The following is a 20,547-nucleotide window of genomic DNA, read 5'->3' as shown; positions in this document are numbered from 1 at the left end:
TAAACAAAGTTTAAAAAAAATTATTTTTTTTTAAATCTCTATTTCCATCTCTCTTCCCTTGTGCCAAGACAAGCACCTACATAATAACCTGAGCTTCTGCATATATCAGTTGAAGGATATAAAAATCTGGAAGATCCACATTCCTCTAAGAGCAGTTTCACTGCTCCTACACAGGTATTTCTTTGTGATAACCGTCTGAAAAACTATGCCAACTGAAATCATCCACATATGTAAGGAATACATAGTAGAAACAAAGAATCCAACTTCTGATTCTTCAGTAACAGAAGACTGTTCTCACCCAAGGAAACTCGAAAGCAATAAACCTCTATTAGCCTTGTCTTACAGCAAGCAAAAGCAAATCAAGGGTTAACTGTATGATCAAATTTCACCCATATGACACTTTGCAGAAGATCATCATCTTTAAGTTTCCCAACCTCTCCCTATGCAATGACAAAGTATAGCTTCAGATTGCAGCATCTATTTGATATGTGCAAAGCTGCCATACTCTAAATAGTCAAGGCTGCTTAGATGGGTTCTGAGCCATCACTGTTAGTGAATGTTAAAATCTGTTAAAAGACAAAACTATAAAAAAAAGCCAAACACAGAAACATGCTATTTTCACAAAGGCATTCACTTCACAGCTGTGTGAAAATAGGCCTTGCACAAAATCACATGGCTGACATATCCCTGTCTCTACCCTGGCGTAAATGTTCTGTTGCATATCCTGGTTTGTCCACCTTTGCTGTGGTCTGAAGCAGCACAGTTTCAACTGCTGGAAGTTTATTCTAGAATTCAGTAACTTTTACTTCAGAAAACTCCCCTAAGGTGTTGCTGTCTTCAATATAATCAAATATGACTGGTTACAAAATGACATACAGATCATCTATAGAGCCATTATCTTGAAACAACTAACAGTCCTATCTTTGTGCCTGTTACTTCACAAAATTGCACTGTTTCTCCTTCCCTTTTCATGACAAACCACATCTTAACCTCCTGCTCCTGTACTTAGATGGCTGAAGTCTTACAGGTCCAAAAGAAGACATGGTACCTAAAACTAAAGCTTCACAGTTCTGTTGGTGCAGAGATTAAAAAAAAGATGCATTTCAATTTATCCAATGGTATTACACGCAGTGTTCCATGCTGAAAACCATGGAAGACAGCTTTATCCCCTGAACACACTTAAAGAATAGTAGCAAATAGACATTTTTGATGAAAGAAAAAACCCTAACACAAAAGGAAGAAAAGGGGGGGGGGGGGGGGGGGGGGGGGGGGGGGGGGGGGAAGAAAGGCAAATAAGTAAGTCATAGCTTCAGGCAGAAATGTATTACAGTTGAGTTCTGACTTACACAGGAACAAAATATGGTGGGTGTACATCCAACAGCTTTGTCTCTCTGAGCTACAAGTATGGGACCACTATAACGCAAAACATATACTTAAACACACTTCACAACTCTCCTGTTCGTTTTCACTGCATTACACAATGAAAGTAACATGTTAAATAAAACGCCCCTGAATAGACTTTGAAATGCACATTTGAGCTGCCAAGCAAAGTTCTTTAATACAAGGAGCAGAGAGGAAGTTTTATATGAAATTAAAAAAAAAACCGAAACCCCCACTGGTTGCATAAATGTCTTTTAATACGTATGAGCATTACAGAGTTCTCACCTACCATTTCCCAAAAGACACGTCATTTAAATAGTAGCCCCTCAAGTACTAACACATTTATAATGCAGGAGCTAAGTTCTCCTTTCCCTTGTCCCTTCCAGGCAGCGCCCACCTGGGTGGCAGGAAGCAGCCCAGGGGATACCGCTTGCCCCGTTACTTTCAGGGGTGCACCACAGAGACACGGCCTCGAAAAGAAAACCGTATTCTCCACTAGTACAGACAACACAGCCAACAAACACTGACAGGCTCCCGCTCGGCCACAGCCCACCGGCTCCCTTTCCCGCGTGGGGAAAGCCCCCAGCCCGCTTCCTCCCTCCCTCCCTCCCTCCGCCGCTGCAGGCGGGCAGCCCCGCCGCCAGCCCCGCCCCAGTGGCTCCGCAGCTCGCCCTCCGCTGCCCCGCCCTTACTCGGAGCTGGCGGACAGCGAGGTGGCGCAGGAGCTGCTCTCACTGCTGCTGCCAGTGCCCGCAGGCTCAACGCCTTCTCCCCTCGACGGCTCCATCGTCTCAGCAGCTCCGCTCCTGCCGTTCCCCCGTGGACGCCATGACACCCGCACCGCAGCGACCGTGAGGTCACGTGACATCTGGCGTGCCTTTCCCATTGGCGGCCCCGGCCAGGCTCTATGGAGACGGAGCGGGAAGCTTGAAGTCACGTCCCGTTAACGGTGGCGCCTGTGAGACCCTGCCCCGGAGCACGGGGCACCGATAAGTACCAGTTACCGTTGGCCGCCTCGGAAGAGGTTTTAGCGCAGCATCACCTGTCTCCTTTAGCTGGCAGTGATAATAAACACTTGGCAGTACGCAACCACCTCGTTTACTCCCTCATAACAGCTGCCCCTTGAAAATCCTGCCAATATGAAACATACAATGGACTATTTAATTGTCTGATACCAATGTCTGAGCAACAGGCCCATGGAAGAGACTAGTAACTAAATTCACAGTCCTCAATGCCTCAAAGCATTGCTTCTAAGAAAAGATTTGGAGAAGGAAACATGAGGTAAATTGTAATTTTCAACAAGTCTACTGGTTAGCAGTTCACTACTGTGCTTTACACCATGCTCTTTTTAAGGCCTGGTGAGGCACTACGGTAACTTCTCTTTGAGGTAGCCAGAAGAGCAGTGAGGTCAGGGAGGAGAGGAGAGAATGTAAGACCAACCCAAGCAAGCTACATGATCTGGCACCTTAAATCACTTGATGTGGCCTACGAATGAGAAATCATGCACAGTCAAGAGAGAGAGAAAAAAAAACCCCACTCAGTTTTCAGGACTTAAATTACACCCTGAAAAACAAGCCCATGGCAACCCTGCAGACAACTTGCTGTGTAGCCCTGTCAGTAAACCCATCAGGACACACATGGTGAATAAGGAAAGGGATGGAGAATAATTGTTGGAACATTTTTAATGTGTTTGGTTTAATCTCTGCTCAGTGGGATATTTGCACAGCTTCAGCAGAGAGGCTTTATAGTGCTGCAGCACTATGTAGGAGGCACAGAAATCTGGTATGAAATTTCTGTGCTTAAAACTGTTTTAGGGAAGTGTCCATTAATAAGTGTGATTTCAAGTGAATTGACAGAAATGTTTTTGACTCATTCCCATTTGCTTAAGGCTTCAATAGGAGTCACCTGTATTAAATTTTGTGGCCATTCTGAAGTACCTGTAAAAGATCTGACTTTACAGATTAATCACTGTTGTGTGGATTTTAAGACTAGAAACATATCTAAAGGAGGAGACATAAACATTCCCTTCCTAAAGAAGAAAAAAAAAAGTGTTTGTTCTAATATGGTTTCACTCAGTTTAGGACAGGATATGGTAGATAAGTTTTTTCCTATCTGAGCTGGCAGCCACCATTTCACACAGATTATATAATTCATGAATGATAGACAGTTCTTTAAAAAAAGAAAGCTCTTTGGTTGTTTCCAAGTGTCAGAACACAAGATATGCACCAGCTTTTGTTCTTTCTATTGATTCCAGAAGGACAGGTGGAAAAAATATTTTAAAAGTACCCCCACTTCCCAGATAATTTACCTTGTGAAAACAAAACAGTCTGCATGAACAGCATTTCCCAAAGAGCCTGATGTGTTATGATTTCCTAAGAGGAATAACGCAAGAGTTAGAATTTTAATAGAGGTAGGTGAGATGCAGTCCCACCCTCCCTAATTCTGCTTCTATTTGCAAGCATTTTTGATACAATGAACAGCACACTAAAGTGGTTCTGTAGAGAAGTGATAGTCTGTGCCAGATGGTCCCGTGCTAGTTATGTTAAATTTCACTGAGTTCAAGAGTTGGTTAATTGCTTCCAGTTGTTTGCTCTGTGAGTGAGAAAAACAGGCTCTCTGAAAAGGAGGCAGCAGTATTACACTATTTGCTATTTTCTAAAGATAACCATATCATGAAGGAAAGGACAATGGAAGATCCTAGTCCACTGGGAGGTAGTTGGGAGTCACCTAAGTGTTCTTCTGAAATAAACGTGGAATTTTTGCTGCTGTGGGAACAATTAAAGATTGCAAGATATATCTCTCACAGCAGGATTTTATTTTAGTGAAGACACAGATTTTCCCACACAACCCCTCCTGAGAGGAAAGCCTCTCATTTATTGTGCATAAATATTAGGAAAAGGCTTGAAATAATTTGTCTTCTGGCAGATTCTTTACACTTAGTCCAAAAGTTGGGCTGATGCTTCTCACTAATGAACCCTCGATGCGAGGTCGCTGTTATCAACAAACAGATGGTAAAAATTTGCCACAAGGCATTATTGGCATCAATACTGCTGCTCACTCTTACTAGACAACTGGTTAATGAGCATTTAAAAGTGGATAATTAAAACACTCTCTTTTGCCTTAAAGTTGTTCTGATTAGCTGTTCCTGCAAGGAACTAAATCCATGTGTGGAAATTCATTTCAGAACAAGAGTTCCTTTTTAAACTTTTGGCTTAACATGCTTCAAAAATCTATTGCATTTTAAAAATAACACTCTGCCTTGATCCACATTGATATTAAGGAAGAGATCATAGTTAAAAGATTACAGTGTAGGACATACTAGAAAGATACACAGGTCCTTTCTAATAAAGGAGGAATATAACTAGAGCATAACTCCTTTTTAGTACCGTTGCATGGATACTTGTGAATCCCTACTCCAACCCCTGTCCAATTTAAACTACTCACATTTTTTTATATTGTTACATACTGACAGCTGATATTTTCAACTTGAAGATGAAGAAATGAGGCTGGAGTTATAGTTTTTTCTAGCAGCTTGATGGAAGAGCACAGGGAAATTTAGGATTTGTGTTTACGACTAACTTGTCATGTTCGTACAATCAGGCGTGATCTTAGTAATCTTACTGGGACCCATGATGCACTGATGATATGCCAGACTAATTTCACTGATTCACACTCAGCAGGCGTGGATGTAGCTGAGCTCTTCCCAACATGGCTGAAAACAGGGGCAGCATTATGCTTCTGGTACACTGAGGCAAACTAACACTCCCTCTGCTGTAAGCGAATGCTACCTGATAATTAGGAGTGCCTGGTTTATGCCTGCGAGATGCCAATGCACTATCCAGGGATTATATCAAATCTCTCATTTTTCATCAATCTCCCCTTCTTCATCAGGATCATTCCCCCTGCTTAATGCCAGCATGGGTGAGGATGAGCACGGACTGCAGTGCCGCCTCTGCACTGTATGAATAGTGCTGCAAACAGGGAGAGTTCAACAACTGGATCTTCCAGCTTTTTAGATCTCTTGTACAGTGCAGCCACTGTAAACAGACCATGGTGCTACTGCAAGACAAATCTCACTGGATAAAGCTGAACTGTAGTTGAATCTATCTTACACTGACTGGGTCTAAGCATCCCTTTGCTTTCCCCCTCTCTTTCCACACTTCAAATTACAGCTCTTCATTACTGATAAAGAAATAAGAATTGACTTTTTATTGTTTCATTGTTTTCCAAGCAGATAGTATTTTCTGAAAGGCTGTATCTACAACTGGACAGACAGAACATGAGATGTTACAGATTTAACATGATACATCACAAGCAGATAAAACTAAGAGGAAAATATTTTCATCTCTTTGTAACAGGTCTGTTCCTTGCTGCTAACACCTGATTTACTCAAACTGAAAAAAACTAACAGAAAATCTGGATTGCTAGAGAGTGATGTTATGGACTTTTCAGCCATTGATTCCTATTGATTTTTTTATTCCTCCACAACATGGAGTACACAACATCAGAAAAATGAGACAGAAGTTCCTCTTTTTTAAAGATTAATGACAGCCATACAGCTTTCCCCTACTCTGTCAAAGTCTTTTTTTTTTAAGAGACAAAAGGCATATTTCACAGGCAGTCCTTCATAAATAACATTTTGTCATTACAAAGTTTACATGGAACTACATGAATTAGATTGAGATTAAAAAAATATCTGCTCACAGCTTTTCTGACATTACTGCATAGAGACATGCAAGGTGGTATGATTGAACAGTGATGCTGGACTGTCATTTTAATTGGGTTATTTACATATAAACAGACTAAATGGAGAATAAAGGCTACCTTCAGACCAAAGGAACAGAAATCATGTGAGAAAACACTCCAGTGCTCAGTAAGTAAAATATACTGTTTTGATTTTCCAAGCTTTCTGTACCAACTTCCCTCTATGCAATTGCATGACAAAGTATTTTACAAGAACACAGAACCAACAGAAGACAATCAGGAAGCATTCGGGAAGATGAGCACAACCCATCCCATTCTTTTGGAAAACAGCCTTACAGCGCTGAGTTCCCTCTAACATGAAAAGCAGCTGTTATTTCAAGTAAGATTTTTTTTTCTCTACTGTTTTTACTTCACTGTAAATCTACAGGGCTTTTTTTAGGATCACCTGCTCTGCATAGCAGGCATGTCAAGCGCGAAAGAGACCATTATTTGTGGCCAGTCAACATGCAAGTGTTTCAAGTATGAATAGAACCATACTACACTGAGAATACACTAATATAAGCAGTGCCATGGGTAAGCATGTTTTTAATCCTCCTTTGAAATGGAACATTCTCAGTTAAGTCACTGACAAATACACTGCACAGGGCTTCAGAGGGTCTCCTCTTAGCAACCGAACACATTTAGTGCTTATAAAGCAGCTTCAGAGTGGAATACAGGAACAGGCCAATTCCAGCGTGCCCACCTTGCTGTACTCATTCCTTCTCAGGAATGGATTTTAAGCAACTATTCAGTTTGATGCTTTGAGCTGGAGAGAAGCTGAGTTAATACTTGCTAGTTTCCATAGCAAGAGCTGTTTGGAGTAAGCACTAAAAGAAAGCATACTTCTTTGGGTGAGAAATAAATCAGTGCAGCCGAGAAAACGCATTAGGAAATGAACACTTTACAGAACAACTGGAGATGCGCTTCTCTTGGACACTGCTGAATGGGATGGGCTTTTCCTTGACAAGTTTAAGTGGCTCTTGCCTAGCACAAAGAAAATGGCACTGAGGGTGGCTTTAAAAGCCCTCCATTTGCCTGTAGGCATAGTCTTATAGTTGAGATGTCTTTGTGGGGGGACACCATGGAGAATTGCACATTAGGGATGGTGAAGCATGGCAGAAAGAAGCTGCTTCTCATGCAGCCTGCCTCCTGCATATCTGCTAAAAGAGTGCCCATGGTAAATTTGTGTGCACTTCAAATTTATTTTCTTTTCTCTCCTCCTAAAGAGGAGTTCTGAGTCATTACGGAATTGACGGTGCCGAGTTTCCTTCTGTCAGCCCGTTTCCTTGAGCGCGTTAGAGCTCCAGCAGGAGCCCTACTTGGGTCTGCAGAGCACCTTTCCAGGGAGCATGGGGGGTGCTCCCCTCACCTGCATGCGGGTCCGCGCTGCTCAGGGAGCGACGAAGGGAAAGACGCTGGAGAGTAGGTGCCCGGCTGGCAGCCCCCCCTTCCCGTCCCATGAGCACCGGGGCGGCCCCGGCTCTCGTCGTCCGCCACCCCGAGCCCGCGCCCCACCGGCGCCCGGAGAAGGTGAGAGGCGGCTGGACCCGGCCCCGCTCGCTTTCCGCCTGGGAGGCAGACCGCGGTTACCCCCCGCAGCGACGCTCGCGGGGCAGAAGCCACCTCCCCGTCCTCGCCACTGACCTGTGCAGCAGGACGCTCTGCACCGAGTCCAGGTCTTCCAGGTTCCTAGTGACGGGCCGCGGGATGCTGTACCTGCCGGCCCCGAACATCGCCCGCCCCACGGCCCCGGAGTGCTAGCGGCCGCAGGCAGGTGCGATCCCTCCAACCCGCCCGCCTCTGCTGCGCCTCCCGCGGGGTCCGAGAGCCCACCGGCGCCACGCCGCGGGGCTTGGGGGAAGCGCGTTCGACGCCGCTGGGGGCCGGGCGTGCGGTGGGGAGATGGTGGGACCGGTCCCGAAGAGATCGGGGTCTGCTGCGCCACCCCCGCCGCGGCGGCTGATCCAGGCTTCTTACCAGCCTCCAAAGGGGGCTGCCTTACAGTTGCGCGGTATTGCTTCTCAGGAACTAGCAAACCCTCAAAACACAAGTTTCATATAAACGCAGTGAAATCATTCCTAACTGCGGCCGTAGTTTGTTTTCCCAGAGCTCCATCCCCAGCTCCCATAATGTGAGAAAACAGTTTTCCCCACGTACTGTCCCGTTGATTAAAATAATGGATTTGCCCGGTTGATTCTATTTCTTTAAGTATTACTATGAAAAATTATCACTCCCACAAAATATCACCCAGTATTTCTTTCCCCTTTTCACAATATAGTAATTAACAAGTACTTTCAGATCATTACTGAGTTACAAGACTCCCTACTGGTTTCCCATCTGTAAAATTCTGACACAATACACTGAATAATCAGGGATGTGAATGCATAAAAGTGGTGCAACCCATACCTTCATTTTTATTTCTTACCCACGGATTGCCATCATTTATTTTCTCTGCTCCCTTTTACAAAGAAATCTGTTTTCTCTAACGTTCAGTATTTTTGAAGATGTGGTTATTGATCTCCTCCATATTGTATGTAATTTGAGATCAATAGTTAATAAAGTATTGCAATCAGTTATTAAAAGCATCAGGTTTAGTTTCAAGTTATCGTGTCTGAGAATTCTAGCAACACAGCAATTAAATTGTTTACTGGAAAGACCCTTAAGGGGAGGACCATTAGCATAATACAAAATGGATGACAAATTGGAAGCCATGGAATATTTTAGCACCCAACTTCATGTGATGTTGGCCATTGCATGGAATAAAAGCTTCAGCTTTCTTGGAGGCTTTGACTTGAGTAGACAGTGGCAACAGCTCAGTTTGGAAGGGGTGAATGCAAAATCACCACGAGTCTGTGGCTGGGATTCTCCCTAAGTAGTGTGTCTCAAATATTTAGATGTGTTGCTATTTTTCCCTTGGCAAATTTTGCTTGCTTGCTTTCTATGGTACAGCTAAAATTTTTGAGAGAAGGACAGTCTCCTCTAAATTCTACTCCTATCAAAGACATGGGAGCCACCACCGGCCACTGAGGTGAGTAACAGCAGCAGTACTATCAAGGATTATGACCATAAACCCTTTGTGAAGATCTGTAGTGCCAGGGCTATGGTGCGAGGGAAACTGAAGGTATACCAGGATTTTATGTCTAAGGAGCAGTGGAGAGTAGCTGGAGGGGTTTGAGGTGTACAGTATCAAAATAAGCATAATGCTTCCGCAGTGGGCACTGAGTGAAGAACTTCTAGCCAGAGCTTTTAGTGCTGTGTGTATTTTCCTTATGCAAATGAGAGGCAAAAGTCCCTGCACATGCATACTGAAGCTATAAATTTTAGGCTAGAATTTCATGCAGATCTGGCACTTCAGCAGTTTATCTGGACGGCTTCGACTTGCATCAGTCCTGTACAATGTGGTTTTCAGAACAGCATTAGGTAACAGCAGCGGGGCAAAATGCTGTTGAGGTTTACTTTGCTGCATTTTTTTTCAGTCTTGGTACTATTTTTATGCCCTGCGGGAGCAGAGATATGTAATTTTGTACACAACAGGGGTGTGTTTTTCCAACTTGCCTAGGACAACACAAAACTGATTTCTAGGGTTGGCATTTGATGGTAGAAAACAACAAAACCCTCAAACATTACCATCAAAATCACAGTGCATTGCCAGAAGGCTTTTCCAAGATGCTTCTCAGCTTTTCTTTGTCCCTGGGTTCCTTCTCAGGGGAGGTTTTTTGGTGTTTCTTGCAACTACTGACCTAATCCTGAGCTCAATGATATCTGGTACTAATACCGTACTCTTACATAGGCTTCAAATCGATTGTGAAGATCTTTATTAGAATTATTTATAGCTCATCAAAACTAAAACATGTAAACATAAATAAAGAGAGCCTCAAAATGTGCCAAATGAAAAAAGGTGATTTAGGTTTTGTGCAGCTTTTGAAATAGCATATCCAACAGCACCATGCTGCTGATAAAACAGACAAAATTGCTACTTTTAGTATCAAATAGAATGTTTTCCTAGGTATGAATTACAACTTCTAGCATATTTAGTATGCCTAAACTCAATATTTGTGGATGACAACTGAGAAACGAAAAAGGAGCAGAAAATCAGAAGTGATACTTTCTGAGCCGTATATTTTTTCTTGAATGTATTTGTTACCTTAGCCACACAGAAAAGTGTTAAATTATAAGAGAGTTCTGAGCTAGCATTAATCTCCTAACTCAGCTTCTGCAAATCCCCCAGCCTTTGACATTTACAAAGATTATTTTAGTTAAGTCTTGCAGGTTGAAGTTTCACTAAAACCCAAAGTGTCATTTCACTGTATTTTCTACAGGATTTTAGTGTGGGTGCAGTAGGCCATAGCAAAAAGAATGTCACTATTCCATTTGAAGTCTGTCAGCTCTTGTATTTAACTTTTATTACATATAGAGAACATGGCATTAGAGCATATTTCCTGAATTCAATGAAATAGGTGCAGCTGGAGAAAGACTAAAAAGTTCTGCAGTGCAGGGAAAGAAATCGTTTAGTGACTGTGGAAGAAGGAAATGTAACCAGGTTAAAACCAGATCAATGACAAACCCCCCCCCCAAATGAAAAACAGGCACCCTGCACACCAAATAACTGTAGTATGCTTGGGTTCCCCTTCCATTTGTGGTGCTTTTCCTGCCAGTTGAACTGCCTTATGAAAGCCCTCTGCTTTGCTGAAGAACAATTTCTAGTGTAAAAGGAAGAAAAAAAAATAAAGTATTGCGAGGTCGTGTTTATGACAGAGATCTCTTTCTGAGATGGTTATGTGTTTTTTTTTTTTTTTAAAGAGGCAGTTGTTAGGCTCTGAATTATGAAACTATTTCCTATGCTGACAGGGTGAGAAGTTTTTGAATCATAATCCCCTTTTGGAAAAGGCTAAAAGAGGTATTAAAGCTACTTTTGCTGTACTAGAAGACCTTTGACTTCCTTGACTTGGCTAGTAAGTTTTAGCATGCCTAGAATCAAAGACTAACCCACTTTCACTGGCTGCAGAACATGGGAATTAGGTTATCATTATTTCACTTTTATGATTTGTCATTTATATCATTAGCCATAAGATGGTCCTTCCACAGAATTTTGGAAGGGGAAATATTAGATAATTATTCATCAGTCCCCTCCTCTTGAGGCAACACATACTTCCTAGTCCAATACCCTGGTAGTAGCTAAACTGGGAGCTGTTGTTTGCTAAGTATGGGTTAAGTATGAGGCTTGAATGAAAGTGAATTGATGGTGATTCCAGATGAACAAAACCAAAGGCATGAGAAGATTGTAAGGATTTAATAGAAATTTAGAGTGCTGAGCAGGGAGGCTTTGTTTTATAAAACAAAGGGAGGTATTTGTTATATAGATCATTCTTGCTGCAACATTTTTTTTTGTCGTGGTGATAGATTTGAATAAAAAGGTGTTTTTTGTGGTTTTTTTTTGTGGGGTTTTTTTGTTTGTTTGTTTGGTTTTCCCCCTGCTTGTAAAGGTGATCACACCTTACTGTACTCTGTGTCCAAACTAAGGGCTATGGCAAATTGTTGTTTGAGCGCAAGGCTGCTTTCCTGGCTGTTCTATCTTTCCTCACCTCTTTGCTTCTGAAACTGCCCCTGTTTGAGAGGCAGCAGAACAGCTGCTGAGAATGCATCTTACTAGCTGCAGTTCATACTCCAGCATATTAAACCCCTGTCTACTTCCATTTAGTTTGTTATGCCAAGCTATGAACTCTGGCAGCTGAGTGTCAAGTTCACATATCTGTTGCATTAAGCTGCAGTAACTGAAGAGATCCAGGAATGATGAACCACATTTTTTACTAATCTGAAAATACGGAGATTTGACATTCTAAGGATATATATATATATATATATATATATATATATATATATAAATCTGACAGGGCCATGTGTAGTTTACCTTTCACTTTTAAATAGGATATTGTTTATCTTTGGAAGTAGCAGGTAAGCAGGGACTCCACATTACCACAAGGGATGAAAACCCATAAAAGAAACTGCTCAATTAGCACTGGATTGGTCTGTGTTGTGTTATATTGCCTCCTCTGGTAAGTGGGTTCATTAGCAAATATGCTTCCACTGTCTTAAAACTGAAGAATAACAGCAAAGATTAGGCAAAAGCAATGATTTGCATTAGTGAATATAGTTCTTCAGAATCATGACTGATAAAGAACAAATATGCCTAAATTCTGCCATTCTGTGTAGAAACATTCTTCAAGCCTATAATGGTTTATTTCTAGTATTCCTTGATCTTCTCACGATTCTCATGAATGGAGAGTGATGGCAATTTTGTGCACTGAATATTTGTTCTCAGATAACGGGGTAGGCTCTCACTCACCAGAAGATGCATGCTAAGGCTGCTGCTGCTTGTCTGTTGCTGCGTGTAAATGCTTGAGGGATGGAGTTTGTGGAGTATTTTTGCCATGATGTTTCCAGGCTCTGCCTCTTCTCCACAACCAGCTATCAGGGTTACAGGAGGTAGAGGCAATATTATACTTTTTGCTTCTGACAGGGTCAAATACAGACGTCCACCTTTGGATTTGCTTTTCGTTCTAATTGAGGCTAGATGCATACTAAAAAAAACCCCAACAACAAAACAATGAAAAAAAACCCAAACCCCCAAGCTCACCAAACACAGAGATTTTGTTGTTACTGCATCAGTAACTCTTTTCTGCCTCTATCTGGGTTCCCCAAGCTGTTGTCCTGTTAGCTCCCTTGTATTGTACCAGCTCTGCACTACAGAGAGCAGGATGCTTAGCACAGCCATTCTGGGTTTAATGATCTGTCCTTCTTCACTGCAGGGGCACTAAACACTGTTGTGGTGTCAAGTCTGCCTTCAGCCTTCTAGCAGCAAGAGAGAAGATTCAGTTTGTCTGTTAAACAAATTTGCTGTAATTCTGAGATCTCTCCAAAGCCAGCCACAAAAGGCAATGCTTTTGACAAACTGAAGGACTCAGCGATACAGGAACCCCTGAAAGTAAGAGTTAATAGTCCATGAGTAAATCATTAGTTCAAAGAGTGATGAACTGAAGAGCAGCATAGGATGGTGTCACTCATTTCATATCAATCTATCAGTTCCAGTGTGCAAAGACTTTTCAGTATGCAGAACAGTGGGAGTAGGGTGGCAACATGTGTCTACTTCATGACCTTTAAAATAATTCTCTGGATTCTTATTACTTCCTCTAAGAAAGTTTTTGGTACAAATGAGGAATTTAAATTAATTAAAAAAGCTACCCTAAAAATTATTAGATTATTGATTTATTGCAAAGACTCATAAAACATAATTAGATTTTGTTAAACTGAAGCTGATAAAGTTCTTGTAAATTTGTCTATAAATATGGTTTCTGACCATCTGGTCTTCTGAGAAATTGATGAGAGCCATAAAAAGGGGCAACTTACGTTTTATATGAACATCTGGGCAAAGTCTTAAGAATGTCCGGCAAACATGCTAAATTAAAAATAAATCCTCGAACTTTGACCTCAGATTTATTTTCTAGAATTAATTTAAGGCTCCCTCTGCCTCTTATCCCCACCTTCTGAACCTGTCTAGTTTCTGGAGGCAAAGAGTGAACTCCTTCCATCTTTTCTTCCTTCAAGCAGCAAGTAGGCCTGTTTGCCTGTCTCATCCAAAGCAAGCAACATGATGTTGCATTGTGGTTTTGTTTGCAAAAACTTTTCTTGAATGTTTGTTCTTGATTTTTTGTTGTTTTTACAAAAGTAGGCACTTCTTTTGCAAGTCCAGCTCCCAGACATGTGAAAATTTGTTTTGAAGAATACTGTTCCTATAACTAATCCTGTTGGTCTCAAAGTAGAACATGAAAATTCAGCATTATTGGTTCTACTGAGAAGGCAAAAACATATTTGTATTTTTTTTTTCAGATCTCATAATTAAAATCTAATGGTTAATGATGTGACTTATGGTAATTGATATTTGGGGCTGGCAATGCAGTATGTCATTGACAGCAACCCCCCGCAAAAGCCATTCTGTCATATAGTCATGTAATAGCAATGCTGAGATTGTGTATCAATATTATTTAATTCTAAAGGAAAGGAAAATCCTGGAACATTGGCTAGACAGCCTGTCTGTAATTTAAAAATTCACATACTTGGTATGTGCCATCTCACATTTTGGATTAAGCCGAATTTTCTTTTTTGTGGGAGACACTCAAGAAAGCATATATAGAGTTTTTAATAGATTAAACAATTTATATAACCAGTTTACTTATGAGGTGAGTAGGATTATTTTAAAGGCTAAAGTCCTTTTTGATTTTCCTATCAGGTGTGCTGAGAATCCTCTGCTTCTTAAATGTGTAAATCAGTGTAAACACTGAAGGCAGTCACAAGTGACTTCTGGCTTAAGAAAACAGATACTTTTCTCACTCATTTAGTCCTCATCAGAGGTTGTTTTCAAACGTAAATATTTTAGTAGCTCGCAAGTTTTAAAAAAAGCAGAATAGCACCACCTGGTGCTGAGCAAAGTTTTTACGATCAATTCCAATCACTTTCTGGACATTATTGCTGTGTAAATAAACTACCCTCTTTCACAATCACGATTTGAGGTCAAATGATTAAGGACTTAACGTTTTCATTATCTCTATTATTAATGCTTCCTGACCCTTCTTTCTTATAGGCTCTTATTCTTCTAAATAGCTATTATTTACAGAGTTTTAGGGACTTTAAAACATGTTCTTGAGCTTAAAAATTCTGGACATGTGTAAAAGGTCATCAATTAAAATCTGATTTTTAGACTTCTCAGCTGGTGTGGATTTAAGGATGATGAAGAACTACACCCAAAAGTGAACTTCACTGCTCTTTTTCTTTATTTCTGATTATTTCTGGCCTTCCTCATGGTGCTTGGAATTGAAAGCATAATTGAGGTTAAGACCTACATATTGAAAATACTTCAGATGCCTAAAATCTGTCAGAATCAATGGAAAGGTCAGTGCCTGAGGATGTATCCCTTAGAATTCAATTTCTAAGCATTATATATTTATTTCTGCAAACAGAAGAATTAAAGATAGTGTCTTGTATTTAAGTAATCTATTTCCTGTTTGATATTTATACAGTCCTCCGTTGAAGCCCATGACAAGTATAAAAAATCCTTTGTATGTGACATCCCAGGAGGAACCCTAACTTCCAGCTGCATCTTGAAGCTACCTAGAAGTATAGGTTAGATTTCAGTCTCCAGCTGTGCTGCCACTCTTAAGGCTTTTTGATTCTGAGGACTGCACAAACAATAAAAGGAAACTGACATCTCAGCATTAAAATTAATAAAAAAGTCCTTTCCCCACAGCTTAGCTGTGTTTCTCCTAACCTATATTTCCCTTTAGCAGTCAATAAAACCTCTTGGGAAAAACACTGAGCCTAATTTTATTCCTGCTGAAGCTGTTGAATGCTGAAGCTACTGAATGACAAATTGCCATAAAACTTTATATATTGCCAAAAGGGTTAACTGGTGTTTACTGTTAACTTTAGTTACTGTGAAGAGCATGTTGCAGTTTAACATTAATTCCTCCTTGGTGACTGATAGTAACAATACGATCACTTTGTCCATTAAACATCACTTTTTGTGCCACTGTTTTGATTATGTTACTTTTTAAATATGCTTGTCTAGAATTATTTTAAAGTCAGAAAATTATTTTCATAAACTCAATACATTTGTAAAATAAACACCCATACATTCATAAAAAAAGAAGCCAATAGCTAGGTAAACTCGTACGTGATTACGGGACATGAATGATTACTTGTGAGTTTGTCACTAGATTAGTTTGGATTTTTTTTGTTTGTTTTCATTTTATGTGTTTGAAGTATTATAACCATCTAAAAATGACATTTTTTCAGATTAATGAGGCAGAACTAAGAAGCTTTATGATACAAAATTGCTGACCAGGAAGCTTATGTTAGTAGATACCGAGGGCATATCTTCATGACTGCCCACAGCAGGAGGGTACCGATCTCTCAGCTACCAAGCCAAAAACTTACACACTAAGAGTTATACTGTATGAAATACTTGTTTGACCCTAAAAAATATTATCAAAGCTGGTTATCTTGGGCATAGGGCTGTAATGATACATTACTGCTGCTGTGCAACATTTCAGGAAATCAAAGCATTCACAGCTCTAAAAATAAGTGTTACTTCTTAGGAAGTTTCTAACTAGTTGATGAAATCTTAGTGTAGTATAACTTCAGTTTCTTCTGGTCTCTGAAACCTCAGCCATTTGTTTGCCATCTATCTCATCAAGTCACTTTGATCTGACAGTCTCCTACATCCTTAATTTTTTCCATACAGCAGATGCACTTGGTCATCTTGATCCAGTGCCTAGATTCACAGAGCTGAAAGACTGTGGCACTGCAGTGACAAAGCTGTCTAACCCTGTTCCCAACCCCCTGGAAGATGCAACCCTTAGCTATAGGTAGTGTCATGGCTTCTTTCTCACTGTGTGACTGTAGATACATCACATTTCTTGTGCTGGCATGTTATGAATGCATGGGTTACCGCATAAACAGGGTCTTTGAAAGAGAAGTCAGGAGGCCTGCTATTCACTGTTTTAATTTCAAACACCGAAAACATTCTGCAGCCTAGCTCAGTTGAGGACAGTTCTTCTATGAAACTTCTGTGTTTCATGGTATGGCTGTATTTACATTTGGTTTGTTTTCAGTATCCAAAGAGGGACTTAAAAATCCAACTAACCAACCATGCTAACAAATTTGCACAGCCTATAAATTTTGATTTGCAAGAAAGAAACACTAGAGGGCATTGCAAGTTCTGTGCACATACCTCTGATAACTCCACAGTGCTCTACTTTTAACTGCAGTCTTCTCAATGTGATTAACAAATATAAGATTACTAACATGATGGAAAAAGCTGTGGAGACCATATGGAGACTGAAAAAAAACCCCAACTCTTTCTGGCACTTAAATGACAAATACAATGATTGCTTTCATCAGAAAACACATGCAGCATACACAATACAAACCGACATAAGATGAATTTTTACATGGATTTCACTGAAAATGAAAGTGAACAGTATTAGGTACAGTCATTTGTGAAAAAGGAGTTGTATAATTTGGGGCTGGCAGCTGCAAGGGTTATATATTGCAGCTTATCTCTGGTCTGAGAAACAGAATATTTCTGTTTCTCCTGCATGCATTGTATAAATTTGTTCAAGCTTTAACAAAAATACAGATAATTTCACTGGGGTCTCTTTTAAGTGAGTTTTAAACTGCATGTATTCTTATAAAGAGAAAAGGAAAGTAAAGACAGAATGAGCATACACAAAGGGAGGATTTTAGGAGTAGTTCAGTAGTCATCCATCAGCGACAGGAGCAGAACTTGCAAGATGGTTCTTTGATTTTCCTGCAACAAATGCAAGCTCTTCAGAAACTTCTTTGCCCTATAATTCATGCCACTGATCTTTTTTCCTGGAAATAATAGTGCAGGAAAAATTCTGAGGAGTTCTTGAGACAGAACTGTGGGTATAGGGTATGACAGAGGAATATCTTCTGGTAAGGAGAAGGGTTACTTACCCTCCCTTATGTCTATATCTGTTTTAGATGTCTGTATGTGTCTGTATACAGCAGGGCAAATGCTGCCTCAGTGTCTGAGGGAATGATGTAAAGTGATGCACCCTTGTCCCACTTCTCTGATTCCCATCAGTTCTGCAAAACTCCATGGAGCTATGCATCATCACAGGCCAGGGGCCAAAATATTGACATTTATTGCTGGCTTACTTGTATGTAGTTCTGTGCTTAATCAAAAATTGTTTTTTTCCTTAGTCATTTTGTGTATTGTTAAACTACCCAGCCCATGTAGCTCTGACATCTGTCACACCTGAAATGTTCTTAGGAGTTTAGAGACTTCCATATTAAGGGACATTGTAGCTGCCATTCAAGGTCTATTGCAGTAAATTGAAACATGGTGTTACTCTCTCTGAGCTACGCTGTTGTGGGGTTTCTAGCATGTTAGTGGCACAGATGAAGTAAAACATGGAACAAGTATTTGCAGCCAGATTGAAGAGGCAGATGCATAACCAGACCCTAGCCATAATTAATTAGAGTAAAACATTTTATATTGATACTTGCTGCTCTCTAACCTGATTATAATAGCTTTGTTGTCACTAGGAAAAGATGTGCAATGAGTTGAACAGTAAAGTTATAGTGTACATAATGCAGATGTAATTATAGTTTTAGATGATTAAGATAAAGCCTCGTTTCCTTTTCAGGAGAATCTTAAGACAGGGCCTTTAATGCTGGAATCTGCAAAATATTTGTACATCTTTAATGTGCACAAAAGACCTGCCTGACCACCTGATAATATTCAGTAGTTTATTGAGGGAGGAAAATGGGAAGCTTTTGTGAAACCACATCAGCATATTGCCAAACAGGAAAACAATATGAGAACTCCACGGTGTGTTGAAGAAGACTGGCATGATCTATATAGTGAGAAAGAAAAATCTTATGTTAAATTGGAACTTGAAGGAGACTAACTTAAAACTGTCTATAATATCTGGTAATTGCTACACAAACCACTTCAGCTTAAGTTTAGCTAGAGCTCTCTTAAGCACAAATGTTTTATATGAAGAAAAGCTCAACTGCATTACAGCAGAGCATATATCTTCAATTTGAAACAGTATGCCAAAATATTACCAGTGCGTTCCAGAAACATTTATAAATGCAGGACTGATGCAGCTCTCCTTTATTAATGCCCAGTTATGTCAAGATATGTAACAGGCCTTGGTGATTATAATAAATCAGTGACAAGGTACACAATAAAACTCGTACTGTAGCTTAGGGTTATGTTTTCTAATGGGTAACCTATGGAGTCAGACTACGAATTTACTGGTGATCACTAGAAGAGTAAGGTGTAATCATATTGTTTAGATTATGCACTATTTTCCATCTTATAGTAAGCTATAAAGTACACCTATTTTTCCCTGAAGCATTATTTGAAGGATTTAGAGTATTTCTGCTGGTATAACATGTGGATATTGTTTTTTTAAAATACTTCTAAAGAAAAAAAGCAGCTTAATATATGAACACTTTAAAGCTCATTGATCTTACTAGCTCTGGAACCTTTTGATTTATTGACAAGTACCATAGTAGTGCTGTGCATACCTTTGGTTATTTATTTGTTAAAATATCCAGTTTTCTTTATCTTACTGTACATGCATATTGAGAACAGAGGGAAATCGCTAAAGATCTGTAAAAACAGTAGCTGGTGGGTGCAATTAAAAAGACATTCTTAAACCTGGAGAACTGGATTGTCAGCTTTAAGGTCTGCCATGAAGAAAGAAAACTTTGTCATTTATGTTTCTTCAGTTCCATACTAAGTAAAATTTTGGAATCTGTGCAAGTTTTCAAACAGTAGATTAGAATCTGACTATCAGATAGGGATTATAGAAGGATTTTTCTGATTTCATCTTAAGCATTGAGGAATGGAGTGAGAGAGAAAGATCAGGATGTTCTTTTACACTCCCAAAAGAACATAAAAATACTAACAAGTTACTTTTCAGAATCCTTTTGAGCTGTGGTTGTGCCCTGATCCTTTTTAATCATTCAACAGGACAACAGAGGCAGCTCTTTCAGCTCTGGAAAGGGAGAACGCTAAGAATTGCCCTCTAGATGGTTATGGAATTCTGCAAAGGTTAAGCAATTTTGTTTCTGGAGGGAATCCCAGTTTGGTCTTCACCACAAAAGAGGCCAATAGTAACAGCAGGGTGTTATTGGTTAAAGGCTGAAAAATGCAGACAATACTATTTTACAAAGGACTAAAGAAAAAATTTCTGTTGTGCTGTTTGAAGCTATATTAGAGTGAACATTTAAAAATAGTACTTATTTCCTTAATTAAAATTAATTATTTTTAATTTTGCAAATCATTATACCTAACAACAGCTTACAGTATCCCTAAGCTTTAAATAATATTTCTGTATATGAAAAGTTTTGTTTTTATCTTAAGTAAAATAAAAAAATTCCAGCTTGTACTTTGCACTCAATATTAGTGTTGTGTGTGTTTTGTCAAGTATAGGATTTAATGGAGTAAATTCTGCTTAATCTGCAGAGCTGAACAGCAAGCAGTCCCAGATAGCTGCTTCCCCAGAAACCATGGGAGCTTTGCTTGAGTACTGAGCCAGGAGAGAGGCCAAGTAACAACTGGCTGCAAATTGTTTTGTATATTGTCATTCAACAAGAATTGCCTGGAATTATTTTACACCTCGTATGTTAATTTTTGCAATACAAATGACAGTAATGAGTTCCTGATATCCTTTCTCTGCGGTGTGGGTCATTAAGCAAGATTTGAAACAGCAACTTTCACTGCTGTTGCGTGGACCAGTGCTTTCCGAGCAAAAGAAAGAATTATCTGCTTGGTAGAAGTACTAAGGTGGTTTCCTCTGGAAGAACTCAAAACATGTGTCTTTTTTA

The 20,547-nt window shown here is 40.0% G+C and overlaps 1 protein-coding gene across 2 annotated transcripts in view; it reads right to left on the bottom strand.

The window, feature by feature from the left end:
- Positions 1-2,221, bottom strand: part of INTU (inturned planar cell polarity protein) — a 40,512-nt gene extending 38,291 nt beyond the window's left edge. For both annotated transcript variants that reach the window (XM_005150473.4, XM_031050133.2), the window contains exon 1: positions 2,073-2,221. In XM_005150473.4, the coding sequence (XP_005150530.3) occupies positions 2,073-2,167 (95 nt within the window). In that variant the 5' untranslated portion in view covers positions 2,168-2,221. The remainder of the gene's footprint in view (positions 1-2,072) is intronic.
- Positions 2,222-20,547: the final 18,326 nt, after the last annotated feature.

Source organism: Melopsittacus undulatus, chromosome 5, assembly GCF_012275295.1.
Source record: "Melopsittacus undulatus isolate bMelUnd1 chromosome 5, bMelUnd1.mat.Z, whole genome shotgun sequence".
NCBI lineage: Eukaryota > Metazoa > Chordata > Aves > Psittaciformes > Psittaculidae > Melopsittacus > Melopsittacus undulatus.
Note: the sequence above shows the minus strand (reverse complement) of the source record. Positions and strands in the feature narration are given on the sequence as shown.